Source organism: Cydia fagiglandana, chromosome 20 (assembly GCF_963556715.1).
Source record: "Cydia fagiglandana chromosome 20, ilCydFagi1.1, whole genome shotgun sequence".
Taxonomy (NCBI): Eukaryota; Metazoa; Arthropoda; class Insecta; order Lepidoptera; family Tortricidae; genus Cydia; species Cydia fagiglandana.
In genome coordinates, this window is record NC_085951.1 from 10,245,612 (window position 1) to 10,262,643 (window position 17,032).

Consider the following 17,032-nt stretch of genomic DNA (forward strand, 5'->3'; position numbering starts at 1 on the left):
TTTTATTTATACATTATTTTTAATAAATATTTTTATTTTTAAATTAATATTTTTAAAAACCGTAAACCGTACCGTTTTTTGTAAATAACGTATTTAATAATGCATGCACTTTTATCAGAAACATAAACATAACTACAGTTGGATTGATGTCCAAATAATATGTTGCTTAATTCCTATTCGGACCTCCTAAAAAAATAATTATACCTACCTACATTACATTACATGGTCTGATCGCGATCGCATTTCCGTATATAAACGAATATACTTACTGTTATTATTATGTAACAAAATCATTTGCCAAATTACTGACCTTGATTTTAACGAGTTATTAATGAGTTCAAAGTTTTTATGAAAAATAAATTGGCCCCTTGTACGAAGTTCTAAAAATGCAACGCATCCAACAACATGCACTACATTTGCAGCGTGGACTAATGCGAAAGCGAATGTTTTGTTATTTCTTGATCCGCTATCATTTTCAAGGTCATATGTAGCGTGAACTAAGGCGAAAGCGAATGATTTGTTATTTCTTGATCCGCTATAATTTTCAAGGTCATATGTAGCGTGAACTAAGGTGAAAGCGAATGATTTGTTATTTCTTGATTCGCTATCATTTTCAAGGTCATCTGTAGCATGAACTAACTAATGCGAAAGAGAATGGTTTGTTATTTCTCGATCCGCCGTCATTTTCAAGGCAATCTCCTTGAGTTTTCTTCGGTGAATTTTTGTGGTTGCTGTTTGTGGAATCGTGTCCAAGAATATCACGCCTCCCCTTAGCTGTTTCGAGTCCGATAACTTTTCTGTAACATACATCCCACATTTAGTAAGTAAGCTATTTATTGTTGTTTTGATTAAAATATATTTATCAAAAACTACGCATGTATAACAAATTGAACAAATGGAAAAGAATTTGCCATTTCTTGTGTGGTCACTCTACGGTTACTGAGTGCAGGCGAGTCGAACGCTATAGAACCAGTCTAAAATGTATCATCGAGATGCGTAACAAAGGCGCGTTATCGGAGAGCGCACCTACACTGGTTTTTTGAGTGTTGGACTAGCCCGCGCTCAGGTGCCAATTCAACTCTTTTTTGCAAGTAGTGGCGTAGAGAATATAACCAACGGAGACGCCATGTCTATAATTTTCGCTACAAAATAGTCTGCCGTTTTTTGCGGGGGAGGGGCACATCAAATGTGTACGTAACGTAAACAGCCATGTCAGATAAACGTCAGGCCATACATGTGGTTGACATGTGGTTGACTATTGACGGCCTATTTTCGACAGAGGGGAACGCCTGTTAATGACAGCTCCGTTTGGTTATATTCTCTAAGGGCGCATCGGTTTTACTTAACAAAATACAAATGAAATTAGCCGTTCAGGGCCAGCTACAAATCGAACAACTATAGTACAATCAATGACTTTTTGGAACCTTAGTAAGCAACGCTAAGTCGCTAACTCATTGGATAATTAAAACTCATCCTCACTTGTTTTTGCTCGCGATCCGGAGGCCAATCGACTTACATTTTGATGTCAAATTAAAATCATAATTGTATCTTTTGTTAGCATTTACCCGTCAGGCCAATTCGAACTTACCTACAGTGACATCAGAATGATATTTGAATCATGTTATTCAGTTATCGTGCGTCATGACGAGCGCATGTTGGTACTTGTTGTAATGTAAATGAGTGTTGTTGTACTTCAGTTCCTTTACCTTTGACCAACTGTTTGATCTCCTCGGCACTGACGTCATGCCCGGGCCGCCGCACCACGCAAGCGACCGGTAAGTCCCCGCGCTTGTCCGGTATACTGGTCACGGCCACGTGCAATACCCCCGGGTGTTGACAGATGGTAGCCTCCAGTTCTAGTGGCGAGATCTATGACAAGAACGATTGGGTTGTAGGTACTTACTTAGACTAACTGCCGTATTCGAACTTCAAGATATTCACAAGAGACGACACGTACTAGATCCATTCTAGATACGTTATAGTTTAGATATCAACTAGTTCTCTTTTGCAGCGCAATTCGGGCAACTAATGTCACTTTTACGTTAGATAGTGTAAGATATCTATTAGATGTGAATTGGATCTCTAAGTCATATCCTGTGGAAATCGTTCAAGAGTTGCGCAAATGTCAAATTTGACAGATTAGATCTTAAACATATCGTTATCGTATCTTTGTGATGTCTAAAAGATAACTAATAGATGTCTATTTCAAAATCCGAATGACGGTTAGACGTTACTGAAACACGACTTAAGTACAAGTTAAAATAAAATTGCCTATAAACAAAAACTATGAGATATGGTGTTTACAGTGGCACTGATAGACTTTGGCACTGCCAAGTTGGAGCGGATTTAGATGGACTCTACGGCTAAAACTACTCGGTTGTGACCGTGTGCATAGGCATCACCTATTGTGGTGAGAGCACAAAGTCGGTCCTGAGCCTTGGACGTCATATGTTAGGTACATACTGAGTAGGTAGATATAAAAAAAATATTGTGTCAGCAAAAATATTAAGTAAGTCAGCAAAATTTTCAGAAATCGTGGGATAAGGTGGGATCACATAACATGGAAGAAGAAAGAGGTGATGAGTTTCCTTACCTGATGGTTCATATACTTCAGCAGCATTTTAATTCGTTCTACATAGAAGAAGTTGTAGTTTTCATCCCTGTATACCAAATCGCCTGTCTTGAACCAACCATCTTTGGTGAACGCCTCTGCCGTTGCCTCTGGGTTTTTATAGTAGCCTTTAACAATTCCAGGACCTTTCAGCCATAATTCTCCATTTTTGTTGGCATCGCTTATGTCTTCTTGGGTATGGACATCTATCAACTGAAAATTGAAAGGTGGAATGTTCGATGTGGATTTCGTATTTCTTATAACAGGGACTACATTAATGATTACAATAATAATTCATAATTTAATTGTGATAGATGTAACTACCCTGTTGACATCTTGCCTATTTGGCCCTCAGGGATCCAGGATACTAAGGTGCGCGAGCCAAGAGTAGCTAGATCAGTGCCCCGAACGTGGTAGTCCCGCGTAGCATTATTCCCGATCGCATTTTTCCCCACTCGCGTTAGTTCCGCGTAGCATTATTCCCGGTCGCATTTTTCCCCACTTTTCATGGACGTCACACTAAATTAATAGGTTAGGTAGGTTAGGTTCGTTAGGTAGCTTCAGACGCCCAGAAATAGAAAGCGGGGCTCCGTCTAACTAAGTTGTGTTGTGAATTAATGCTACGCGGAACGCGGAACTAACGCTAGTGGGGAAAAATGTGACCGGGAATAATGCTACTCGGAACTAACGCTAGTGGGGAAAAATGCGATCGGGAATAATGCCACGCGGAACTAACGCGTTTGGGGCACTGATCTAGCTACTCCGAGCCAATACCTACGACCTTCGAAAATGAGCAAATTCCATATAATTCACCGTCGAAAAGGAGTAAAGGACTGCCGTGGCCCTCAGATCAAATAGTTTGGAGACCCCTTATTGCCAAATCAGGTAGTGTTGAACCAAGAAAAGTCTGCAACGATTTTGATAGCACACGCAGTGCAAGTGTTATTTTAAACGTCAATCTTCTATGACATTATGACGTATAAATAACACTTTCACTGCGTATGCTATCAAAATCATTGCAGAATTATCTTAGTCTAACTCTAAGGCCTAAGGGAATAGGCTTACTCTGTACTGCCAGCACCCCATGGGTTTTCCAACGGTGCCAAGGGTAGGATCTCTGTCAGTCGTCGCGTCGTTTACAAACACTATTGTTGTTATCTCGCTGATTCCATACGCGATCAACACTTCTGTGTTTGGTGTTACTTTCTGAAACAAGATGAAATGCCCATTACAGTCTTGTTTAGTAAGTATGAAATTATACCGTTAGCGATTTAAGGATAACTACGCTAGACAGGGCAGTGCCGGGCCGAGGCATCTGACATGTCATTTCTATGACGGCTGATAGGTGGTCACGTGGCGTGTTCATAGAAAACGAAGCTCCGGAAGCTCCGGGCCGGTCATGGCCCGGTCTAACGTGAGTCATCCTTTAGTAGGACCGTACCGTATTATTAATTATATGGGATAGGCCAAATACTTTTAAGCACAATGTGGAGCATACTACTTATGAGGGAAGACCAATATTTTTCTACAAGCTGTTTTTAACATTTAACACTTGCGTCTGTACCTACACATACTCCTCTTACAGAAGGTCGATAGAGCAGAAGCAGTGATTCTTTTGTCTTCTTCTTCTTCACTCCTGTCGAGCAGTGGATGCCCAGAAAGCAGCGCTTTTGCCTTAAAGATTCCACCAGTGTGCGGCATTGTGCGACACAAGCATATTCAGTACAAAACTGTAGGCCTAGCACATGATTGGCGCGACAGTATGTCACCGCGAGATAGACTACCCGTCTTTTTTTTTATAACTGTATTATTGTTATGACATCTATATTTCAAAAATTGAAAGAATCCAAAAAAAGTTTATTCGTTTTCTGAGATTTAAATTCAAAATTCCAAAACAAAGTTATAATCAGCATTGTGCCAAACTTCATCTTCTACCTCTCTACATCCGGCGTAATATATCTGACGTAATTTATATTATGAAAATTGCTCAGAACTATGTAGACTGTCCTGATCTATTAGCGAAATTGATGCTCTCAGTCCCCTCACGCATATCTTGTCGCACCAAAAAAAACGTTCAATATTCCCTTTGTTCGTAGTAAATACAGGAAAAACTCCTTTCTTCTAAGAGCTTCTAGGTCTTTCAATCAGCTCTGCAAACATCATGATTTCATCGATCTGTTCTGTGATAGCTTTAGTTCTATACGCAAACTAATGAGCCAAGACTTCTCCCACTGTTAACACTTATGTACCTATTTCCATGTTTTTTTTTAATTATAACTATTTCTCTTTTGTTCTTCTCGTTCACTGTGTAAATCTATTCTCCCTGTCAAGCATGATAAGCAAAATATAATTGTAAGTAAGTATTATTTATTAAATTTGTAAGTTCGCACGCTCTATAGGTTATAGGTTATAGGTTTTCGCGGGCTTGGTTTCCGCAACTCGACGTCATAGTATTGCGCCTATTTTGCGTGATGGGTTGGCGGCACTATTCCTGCCAACCCAGCTCTACCAAGAAGCCTAGCAGACCCTTGACGTTGCCGACGACTTCTGGGAGAGACCCCGGTGAGCCGAGGTGTTGTGCCCGGTATTTTGCCACCCCTGGGCATTCAAGAATGACGTGGGCGGCTGTCTCCTCTGCCTCCATGCATGCTCTGCAGAGGGGGCTATCTGTAACACGTATGGTTAGTAGGTGTTTGTTAAATGAGGCGTGTCCAGTTATTGCCCCAGCTATAAGCCGGAGCTGTGGTCTCTTCAGCTGTCGAAGCCTCCGCGACAGATTGGGGTTGAGTGTCGGGAGGGCTTCCTTCGCCTGCCTGCAGGTGCCTAGGTTAGACCAGTATTGTTGGTGTTTTACCTTGGTGTTGTGTCGCAGCGTGTTCCGGAGCCAGGCATATGGCAGAGGTAGGATTGGCTCAGGTCCTGCCACCTTCAGTTCCGAGCCACCTCTCGCCAAGATGTCGGCTGCATCGTTACCTCGTGAGTTGCTGTGTCCTTTAATCCACTGCAGAGTTACACCATTGGTGGTACATATAGTGCGTCAAGCAAATCTTGTCAGTAGCAATGTAAAGCAAACTAAAGTAGGGCAACACTCAAAGAGTAGTATTGCGCTAAGAAAAGCAGCAATGTACAATGTACATCGAACCAAAACTTTTTTTTCCGCTGAGCGCGCCTTGTCACGTACGTCAATTCAAATTGTCACTCGCGGATTCTCTATTGAAAATGTTTGAAATGGTTATTAATTACGTATGGACGGACAATTTAAAAGCGGTGTGTGATGTTTATAAAAATGATTAACTAATTTGAAGATCTCAAAATAAAATTGTAAATGGACTATGCCGTTAAACAAGAATGTATGAATAAAATCATTGCTTCAGCAGGTAGATGTCATACTGGATTTTCATATTTTATTAGATTTCTCAGTTGGCACTGTAGGAATTATTGTAGGCACCTTAGCATTAATTAAGCACAGTCTTATTTAATATATTGGTATTTAATGGTGACACAGCAGAAATATCTCTTGAAATAGAATCGATTCAGAATGTAAACATTGTAAACCATTTGTAAACAAACAAGATGATGGCTGTCATTCGCGATCCACATTCCACAGATAAAACACAGAAGACACGCAATTTTCGAATTATTCGAACACAGTGTTGCTAACCCGCGATTTTTCAAATTTGCCGCCGTTTGCTACTGACAAGATTTGCTTGACCCAGTATACCTCTGACAGAGCTTTGTGACATTCGTAGATTAGCCCTGAAGTGAAAGTATAACTTTGTAGAGCTTGTAGTACTGATCGACTATCAGAGAGTATGCGGATGGGGTAGTCCATTACTTCCCTTGAGACGATTGCGTGTGCTGCCATTATAATGCCCATACATTCCGCCTGGAAGACTGTGTTATGGGCACCAAGTGGTGTCGAGATGTGTATGTTTAGGTCCTCTGAGAAAACCCCAGCGCCAGTGCCTGACCTTGTTTTTGATCCGTCCGTGAAGATTCTCAGCTCCCTTGGGTTGAGTCCTTCATGGGGTTCTTCGTGTAGTTGTATTTTGTATTTCTTGTCGAAGACGTACTGCTTGGGTATCCTGTCAGTCACCGCTTCTATAAGCGGTTCCTTACCTATGGCCTCGTAGAGGATTTCGGTGTGTGGCACCCTAGGCAGTCTCCAGAGATTAGATTTTTTGAGACGTACCGCCGCAGCCAGCGCTTCTTGTTGTATAAAGAGGTGCAGCGGCGGGAGGCCCAGTAAGGCTTCCAGGGCCGCGGTTGGTGTTGTCCTCATGCAGCCCGTTGTCGCCATACAGGCTAACCTCTGGAGTCGTTGTAGTCTAGCCTCCACTGTGGATAGTTTGGTGCGTGGCCACCATACTATCGCACCGTAGCTTATTATTGGTCTTATCACTGCCTGGTACAGCCATAGAGTTAGCCTGGGAGTTAATCCCCAGGTTCTACCCACCATTCTACGACACTGCCAGAACGCGACTGTAGCTTTATCAATTTTGCCATTTAGGTGATTACTCCAATTCAGTTTGTTGTCAAGTATTACCCCTAGATACTTTACCTCTGAAGATAGTTGGAGTTCTGTATTGAACAGTTTGGGAAGGTGGTAGTTTCCCAAATTGCGTTTGTTGGTGAACATTACCAGCTCCGTCTTGCGGGGATTGACTGTGAGTTCGTTGTTGACGCACCAGCGCTCCACGATGGCTAGTGCAGAGCGGGTGACATCGCATACCGTACCTGAGTGGTTGCCGCTCGTTAGTATCACTATGTCGTCAGCATAGCCGATTGTGTAGTAGTGATTGTTGTTTAATGTTGTTATGAGGTCGTTCACCACTAGGTTCCATAGAAGTGGCGATAGAACTCCCCCTTGGGGGCATCCCTTCGCCACTAGTGCCTGCTGTGTCTCGCCTGTCCCAAGTTTTATGACCCTCTGGCTCAACATGTTGTTTATCCATTTGGTCATAACTGCATTCGCACCGTGTCTTACCAGTGCTGCTGCAATGCTGCTGAACCTAGTCCTGTCGAAGGCTCCTTCTATGTCTATAAAGGTTCCTAAGCACATGGACCTGTTTTTAATAGCTACTTCAATTTTGCTTACCACTGCATGAAGCGCCGATTCTGTAGACTTGCCAGGGCTGTAGGCATGTTGGTTGGGATGCAGGGGCACGTTACTCAGCACCCTCTCCCTCAGATGCCTATCGCACAACCTCTCCAAGGTTTTAAGCATGAAGGAGGTCAGGCTTATGGGCCTGAAGGATTTGGGATCCGAGTAATCGCTTTTACCTGGTTTCGGTATGAAGATGACTTTGACCTCTCTCCACCGTTTCGGCACGTACCTGTGAGCCAGACAGGCGCGCAGAACGGTGGTCAGCTTCAAAGTGAGATTCCTCCCGCCCCATTTGAGTAGCGCAGGAAAGATCCCGTCCATTCCTGGAGATTTGAAGGAGTCAAAACTGTTTATGGCCCACTGCGTGCGCTGCGGGCTGATTACCTCATGTGTTTGCTGCCACTCGTCCTCCGACGGAGTGGTCTCCTCCTCCTCCCAACTTACTGGGTGCGATATCACGCAGTCCGGGAAGTGTGTTTGCACTAGGACCCGTTCCGCCTCCTCCGGTGAGTTGGTGAGAGAGTTGTCAGGCTTACGTAGGGATCCCAAGGTTAAGGTTGAGTTGTTGGAGAGAACCTTCCTTACCCTGTTAGCCTGCGTGGTGGTCTCAATGTCTGTACAGAATTTGCGCCAGGAGCTTGTGCTTCTGTACCTGAGACGTTTCTTGTACTTGGCCTTGGTGGACTTGTAGTTATCCCAGTCCTCGTCAGTGCCAGTGTTCATAGCTCTGTTTAGTTGTCTCCTCATCTTGCCCCTAAGTCTCTCCAGCTCGGGTCCCCACCAGTTGTTCTTCCTTCCACTTCTTGTTGGCACGCTCTATACTTTATACAGTTTCTACCTGTGGAAACTTGTTATTGGCTTACTGTTTCTATGTTATTACCTAACTTGTTACTTACGCTGTAAGTTTTCCTAATAAATAAAATAAAATAAAAAATAAAATTAATTAAAGACGGACGGGTAGTCTCTCTCGCGACGACATACTGTCGCGCCAATCATGTGCTAGCCCGGCTGGTCGAATCCCGCCTTAATAGTGATGTGGCGCACAAACTTTTCGGTTCTTACGATCTTTACCTTAACCTCTCTGACGAGCTCCGCTGACACTTTCGCTCCTCCCGTCATGATGGTCTCAATACAGCTGAAATCGCACTGTTCTACTTCTGGTGTCAGCAACGTGGTCATAAACATTGGACTAAATATAGCAAAGGTTGGCTGCAACAACGTAGGTTTATAATGGTTTTACACAGCAATTATCGATGCCCACTTCTCTGATATGGGTAAACACACAATTCGGAGTCATAGAGCATTTTTTAGGGTTCCGTACCCAAAGGGTAAAACGGGACCCTATTACTAAGACTTCGCTGTCCGTCCGTCCGTCCGTCCGCCCGTCCGTCCGTCCGTCTGTCACCAGGCTGTATCTCACGAACCGTGATAGCTAGACAGTTGAAATTTTCACAGATTATGTATTTCTGTTGCCGCTATAACAACAAATACTAAAAACAGAATAAAATAAAGATTTAAATGGGGCTCCCATACAACAAACGTGATTTTTGACCAAAGTTAAGCAACGTCGGGCGGGGTCAGTACTTGGATGGGTGACCGTTTTTTTTTGCTTTTTTTTGTTTTTTTTTTTGCATTGTGGTGCGGAACCCTTCGTGCGCGAGTCCGACTCGCACTTGCCCGGTTTTTTTCTGATTGAAGCCTTATGCGTATAAGGGTGTCCGCTAGCTGGCGTGGATGCACGGAGCGGGCGCACGCGCGCTGGTGACATTGTAGGTAAGTATGTAGGTAAAATCCGTCGCGCGCGTCCGAGCCAGTTAGTCGCTCATACTTAAGCGTCCAAGGGATTTTAGCAGGTCACTCGCATATTATAATGGCATTTATTAAATACGGACACCACACCGGTCGCCCCGCTGGACTGGCGCTGGTTGCCATGCGCTGGTTGCTGGTCCACTCAGCTATGGTTTGGAAAAAAATTGCAAGTATGTTCAGTATTTCATCGGGCATACCTTATAAGTGTTGATAAGATCATATGTGTGTTGCTGCGTCAAAGATTGGGACGATTGCAGCCTGGTAAAACGCATTACAGGAGACATGAGAATCATCACTTGCGCCGTCAACCATTGCAATGGAGATGCTATCAATGCCATCTTAATTGGAGTTGGGAACTTGGTGTACCGAGTCCTAAAAATATAACATACTAATAGGTAACAAGTAGTGAGTTACGTAAATTACATAAATAAGTCGACATAGCCGGTGTGGCCTAGCGGTAAGAGCGTGCGACTTGCAATCCGGAGGTTGCGGGTTCAAACCCCGGCTCGTCGGTACCAATGAGTTTTTCGGAACTTAATGTACGAAATATCATTTTGATATTTACCAGGCGTTGTTCGGTGAAGGAAAAAATCGTAATGAAACCGGACTAATCCCAATAAGGCCTAGTTTCCCCTCTGGGTTGGAAGGTCAGATGGCAGTCGCTTTCGTGCCTACGTCAATTCTACGCTTTCGTGACTAGTGCCTACGTCAATTCTTGGGATTAGTTGTCAAGCGGACCCCAGGCTCCCATGAGCCGTGGCAAAATGCCGGGATAGCGCGTGAAAGAAGAAGAAGAAGAGCCGGTGTGGCCTGGCCTTTAAGTGCTAAAAGTACTGACCATAGGTACGGTCCCGTGACAGCGAGATTCTTATGAGTTGCTGCAGCACTTTTGGGTAATCCGGTGGTCCCGCTGGTAGCGATCAGGATAGCGATCGTATCTTCAGGATCGAAGTCCGTTGGCCTATGAAAACAATACCGTACAACCTCCCAACTATAGTCCAATACTGCAACTATGGTCCACAAGTTCAAAAGGAAATTAAATGTCAATACTAATGTATTTTTGGTTTACTCTGAGTTTTTTCTTCCATTTATATACCAACCATTACCTCACCTTAGAATATTTACAAGTCACAGTAAAAGACATACCTACCTGAACGAAAACATACAGTAAAGTAATTTGGAACCATAGTTGGGAGCTTTGGACTATTAGTTAGACTATTAGTTGAGCGATTTGTTAACTTGCCAGTCAGGAACACTCTGCCGTATCAAACTTCAAGATATTCACAAGAGACGACACGTACTAGATCCATTCTAGATACGTTATAGTTTGGTTATAGTTTAGATATCAACTAGTTCTCTTTTGCAGCGCATTTCGGGCAACCAATGTCACTTTTACGTTAGATAGAGTAAGATATCTATTAGATGTGAATTGGATCTCTACGTCATATCATGTGGAAATCGTTCAAGAGTATCTCCAGCATCGCGCAAATGTCAAATTTGTCAGGTTAGATCTTAAACATATCGTTATCGTATCTTGGTGATGTCTAAAAGATATCTAATAGATGTCTATTTCAAAATCCAAATCGGGCCCAATGACACAGTTGGCTAATACAGTTATTCATTTGCATTTATTTATAAGTTACTGTTTTCTTAAAACATTTTGTACTTGTGATAACATCAATGGTAATCAAATAACTCACTTGAACTTTTCAACAGAACTTTGACCTCCATATTTCTCCAAAAATTCGATGAAACTGCAAGAACCACCTTTATCGAAGGTGACTATAAATGTATCCAACTCGATTTTTTTTACAGCTTGCTGCACATCTTGGGCCCGGTCACTCTGGCAGAACACCAGTTTAGGTCTGGATACTTTAAAGTTGCCTTGGAGTTCGTCTGGGAAAAGTGTTATTTGTTATTTATTTAATATTTTTTCGATATCATGGTTTATCGGCCTAGTCCATACTAACAATAAGCCAAAAATAATAACTTGGAAAATATTTGAGTCCATCTCACAATGCAATTACCGGGATCGAACCTGCCCAGGGCCACTATTAACTTCGAACCACCTACCAACAACACTAACAAGGCCAGGGTCGGCAAAATTGTGAATAGAGAAATTTAGAAGAGCCATCTATAGTAGAAATCATCAGTTTTAGCTATGTCAAAGAGCCATAGAAGTTGATGTGACTGGTCTAAACCCTGATGTAAGTTTTTGTATGATTGTTTTTACCGCATACGAAGCCATATATGGCCGATATGATATTTAACTCTATTGACAGCTATTAAAGTTCAAATTTCAACAAATATTTTTTATTATATGCAGTAAGGGGTTAAAGAGCCGCATGCAGCTCACCAGAAGCGGTATCATGGTCGCATTTGTATCATCTGTCGTGCCATGCGTCACATTCGCACTTACATATTTGTTAGAACGTGACATGATAATGATAAAGTGAAGTGAAGTGACAAATGATAAAGAGCAGACCATATTAGCCCTACAAGTTAGGGTAAAGTGGCAGTAAATTGGCAATACTCACTAACACCCAAGGTCATGTCAATAGGAGACACAATGACTCCCAGGTAGAGCGCCGCGTAGAACGGTATGGCCAGGTCGATGTGGTTCGGAGCCATGAGGGTGATGACGTCACCGCGCCGAAGACCTAGGCTCTTGAGGGCGATGGCGCAGCGAACTGTCCTCTCGAGGACTGAACCATTGGTTTCTGATACGCCGGTCGCACCGTCTAACTACATTAAACCTTTATTAATGCTTAAGAGCTTGTTACACCTTCCTTTTGGTGCATTATCTATGAAAAGGGACCTTATTGTCGATGGCGCTTACGCCGCACAGCGTCGCGCGGCATTGTATTTATATCGGAGCATCGCTCCTGATGGCGTAAGCGCCATCGGCAATAAGGTCCCATTTCATAGAATACGTTACATTTAATTACTGACAAGAGGGACGCCGCTATACGTGGGAAACGATAGGATATAACGATAACGATAGGATAGGCCTGTCAAAATACCACTAAAAATTACCACTAGGGGTGACGATTTTAATTTTTTTTGTAATTCCATAATAATTGAGATATATTTTTTTCTTTTTTTTTCCTCCAGCAGTCATGAGCAGGTCCATCTTCTGATGCCAGCTTATCGTTGAATTTTGGGACACGAGCCGCCATAAGGTACCTTTTGCAGTGGAACGTCACACATCTTTACTATTTCATATCTAGTGAGTCTCTAATTCATTTCCCGAATCGAGCCGTAAATCTGTATCGTGTTATGACTTGAATTTATTTGATTGCAAGCAAAACAAATGAACTCTTAATGAACGTCATCAAACATTATTATGATATCTATTTTCCTATAAAAAACATTTAGTAAAAAATACTATAAGTCTGTGGGTCAACGAAGCTGATAAAACTTTACGTAAAAAATAAAAATAAACTGGTTTTATCATCGCACTCGCAACCTGACAGCACTGAGTCACGCACCGATCGGCCGATGCTGCAAAGATTAGAATCTGACTACGTACTGGACAACGTTGAGACAAGTAAGTACGTAGTAGTTTTATTAACAACCTTATATCGAATAGTAATAGCAAAGAGAATAGATAGTATAGGGCTATTGCCAAAGTAAATTTTGTAGTCACGATACATTTACTGCCATCTATCGACACACGATTAAAACTTAAAATGAAAATTCAAAATGTCGAAATTAATAAAAATATGTTTACGGATAAATTATTTTTAATTTTTATTGTTCCATACTGACCCATGTTCTTTCACGAATATGTGTTAAAATTGTTAAATATCAAACGGTGTCGTCAACGTTCTCTAGCCGAGAATAGGCCAAGGGTGTGTGCGCCATCTATTCGAGAATGACTTTTTCTTAATTTCCGAGGCACGTTTTTTTCTTAGACTTTATTTATCATATACGGAGTTATATATATGTATATCTGGTAATAGTGATAACATGTGTAGAACTGCCGGCCTAGCCAAGGTTACAATCGCTATCGCTTCGACAACGAAAAGCATGATGTCTCTCTATCACTCTTCCATATTAGTGCGACAGTGACAGTTGCGTTTCGATCGCTACGGAGCGTTAGCGATTGGCATCTTGGCTACGCGGCCTGTATGGCGGGTAATATCGCCAGAGATGGGCAAAAATAAGAAATGCAAGGCAGGTGCGATCGATGTAGGATGTGTTAGGCTGGGTTTAGTGTCACGCGGACTGTCCGTGCGGATCGCTCCGCACCGGACCAACATGTATTAAGTTCAGGGAGCGTTACAGAGTAAAGCTGACGGGTCCGCGCGGACAGCTTTCTCATACAATTTGGAGTGCGAAGTGACATCCGTGATGGGCAATAACTTGTTTCTGATTTTAGTAAACGATATTACAACCGCTTGTCTCTACCCCGAGTATGTGATGTTCGCCGATGACAATGACACCTGCGGCAGCATGGTTGCATTTTTATCGCCTGGCACGTTCTAACAAGTATAACTAAGTACGAAAGTGACGGGCATAGTAACAGTTGATAAAAATTGAACCATGCTACGCCTGCTGCATCATAGTCAACGCCGATAATTTCGACTAAGTCAACCGTAATTAAATCTACTGACTGAATTCCTTTTTTTGTAAATATAAAATTACCTGCAAAACGAAATCCGGGTCATCATTCAGGCTTTGCAAAAGGATTTTCCCGAGATGGTGTATGTCGGAAGGTTTCCCCGACTCCGCGACCACCCTGGACGTTAGCTCGCCCATGAACCAGTGCACGGAGTCGTTCACTCTTCTTGACGGATACATTCTGCACGCAAAGGGTTAATATTACTCTTTATACGTGTCTGATAAGCCCTTAAAGCAAGTACGAGTATATAACCAAAAGCCCCCTCTATACGTGCATGTGGAATTAAGGCCCCTCGCCGACTTGAGTTGTTGGCGTTGGGGCTGCTTATGCTTAATGACATAGGCATGGCAACAATTTAGTATGGATCTTTTTTTGCATTTTATATAAATTTTACTATTTTATGTGGCAGTATAGGTAAAATCCGTCCCACGCGTCCGCGCTAATTAGCGTTGCTCGTAGGTAGGTACAATGCATGCATCCGTTCAAATCAGCGAAGGGCCATAGCGGTTGTGAAAGAACATTTGCAATGCGAGGAAATTAAAGATGGCCACTGACGAGCCTTCCTACAGTCCAAATAGTGTAGCTGCAATCCAAAATCGGTCTGTGAATGTCAAAAACGTACAATGTTTAATATTAAGATGCCGTCCATTTGGATGAATCCATTGTAACGGCATCCATTTGGAAGGCTCGTCAGTGGCCTGCTTTAGAATAAAACACGACCCCCTCCGGCGTCTTTTACATACCTTTAAAAACTTTCTTTGGCTTTAAAACTCTCGCTGGAGCTCGCCTTTTATTCACAGCCCTCGTGTGTTTGTCTTACACTTATTGTAGGATTATTTTTTAGGGTTCTGTAAGTACTTGACAGCTTGATCATTCAAATTATCTCAAGATAATTCACGAGACGTGAACAGGGCACAGTAAGTGTCAATGGATCTTTCACCGTCGTATTTAAGTAAAATAACGACAAGGTTTTCCTGTTTTTAACATTTTTTCTAAGGACAAATTTAATTAAATATAATCATGGTCACCCTACAACATCTAATTAATAATGATAAAGCATTTTTTTTAACTGTTACAGGACTTTGATTATGAAGAAATTAATTGTCATAATTTAAGTGCAATACGATGTTTCATTGCTGCCCCCTACAGTTCATGCACGTTCCCTAATAGTGTTAGTCATGCTCACGTCTCCAGTCTCGGATATGACGACGACCGTTCTTGTCTACGTGACAGCGTGATAAAACGGTAAGTATCCGTCACTTTCAATCGCGCTCTGTTAAAAAGTGATGGATAATTTGTCACGGGGATAAAACCATCCATAATAGGGCTACTGAACTAGACAGTTGACATTTTATGAGTGTGATAAAAAATGTCCAATTTAATTTTCAGGTTTTATTTTTCAAGATAAATAGTACAGTAGGCTCTATCACGTGGCCAAAAATATTTTTTTAAAGAAACCGGTTAAGAGGATGTTCACGTACAGTTCGGTTTCCGTAGCTACCCCTCCGTCAAAATAGATTTAAAAAAAACTCAACAACGGCTTAACCGATCGAATTCGCTATAGATTTTCTTGAAATTCTATACTTAGTATAGTACTAAGCTTTTTGGACCCATGATTCCAAAGTTAAAGAGGGGGGGAAACACATTTTTTTTACGAGTTTGTTGGCGTAACTGATATACATATATAGGTACATGTCGAATTTCAGTTTTCTATTAGCACTAACGATCTCGGAGCAAAGCCGCGGGTGGACAGACAGACAGACAGACAAACATGGCGAAACTATAAGGTTTCCTAGTTGACTACGGAACCCAACAAAAATGTTCTGCAAAATGGTCTCAAGATAAAATTGTGTTGATACTACGGAACTCTCGGGGCGTGAGACCGTCTCGCACTTGGCCGGTTTTCTATTAGGTAAATTAAATACTGGCGTGTGTTGTTATCTTATCATAGCAAACTCAGTATTATCTATATCACCGCGACTTAATTTTTAATTTGTTCACTAAACATTTATCTTCAAACAGTTGATAACAATAGTCCGTTTTTTATCAGATTAGAAATTTCATAACTTCAAAAGTAGTGGTAACTTTTTCCTCCTTCATTAAATCGGAGTTACTATGCACTGAATTATAGTGACGTTTACATAATTATTTTACCGCAAGTTTAGATATCTTAGTAACCCTACCATTTCGGAAGAAAACGTTAGTTAAAATATAGTCCATCTTTTTAGCATTAGAAAGAACTTCGCAGAAGTTCGCTTGTGGTTCTAAGTCTGGTACTTTTAGCGGTAACAATTTGAAGTAAATTATATGTTTGACCATGCTACATCTAATGCTAAAAAAACGAACTAGTCTGTGCGGAAAGAGAAGAGTCGTGACATGTAGGTATAGTTCGTAGGTTTCAAACAGAACCCGAGCTAATCCTATTGTCTATTGTTAAATAAAACCGCTCGTGCCACGTGCCACCACCACCTGCATAAAAACCTGCGTACTTCGGTTACTGAGTGCCGGCGAGTCGAACGCTACAGAACCAGTCTAAAATGTGTCATCGAGATGCGTAGCAAAGGCGTGTTATCGGAGAGCGCAACTACACTGGTTTTTTGAGCGTTGGACTAGCCTGCGCTCAGGTGCCAAATAGAATAAGTATGACCCTTTTTCGCAGGTAAGTAGCACGTGCGGTTTTACTTAACAATAGACAATAGGATTAGCCGCCGGGCTCAGTTACGAAGCTACGAACTACATATATGCATACATCCCATGGGATCCAATATATTCTACGATTCTTCTCTTTCCGCACAGACTCTATCACAAATTTTGAGGTTAGAAAATTTCTAATCTTAAAAAAGCGGGATACGCGGGATATATAAAGGTTGTCTAGAAG

The 17,032-nt window shown here is 42.0% G+C and overlaps 1 protein-coding gene across 1 annotated transcript; it reads right to left on the reverse strand.

Annotated features, from left to right (window-relative positions):
* Nucleotides 1-593: 593 nt before the first annotated feature.
* Nucleotides 594-14,333, reverse strand: LOC134674801 (luciferin 4-monooxygenase-like). Its single transcript, XM_063532941.1, has 10 exons — nt 14,178-14,333; nt 12,065-12,272; nt 11,228-11,423; nt 10,366-10,488; nt 9,725-9,899; nt 8,790-8,927; nt 3,677-3,817; nt 2,594-2,824; nt 1,707-1,869; nt 594-797 (listed from the first exon to the last, which is right to left on the reverse strand). Exons 1-10 carry the CDS (start codon nt 14,331-14,333, stop codon nt 640-642), a joined length of 1,689 nt encoding a protein of 562 aa, XP_063389011.1. The 3' UTR covers nt 594-639.
* Between the last annotated feature and the right edge of the window lie 2,699 nt (nt 14,334-17,032).

What these genes read in the sequence shown, in the direction of transcription:
- LOC134674801 (XM_063532941.1), bottom strand. Translation starts at nt 14,333, where the DNA reads ATGTATCCGTCAAGAAGAGTGAACGACTCCGTGCACTGGTTCATGGGC. An exon ending in TGACATGACCTTGGGTGTTA is followed by an intron (nt 11,424 to 12,064) that starts GTGAGTATTGCC and finishes CACTTTTCCCAG; the next exon opens with ACGAACTCCAAGGCAACTTT. An exon ending in TGAAGTATATGAACCATCAG is followed by an intron (nt 1,870 to 2,593) that starts GTAAGGAAACTC and finishes TTCTTGTCATAG; the next exon opens with ATCTCGCCACTAGAACTGGA.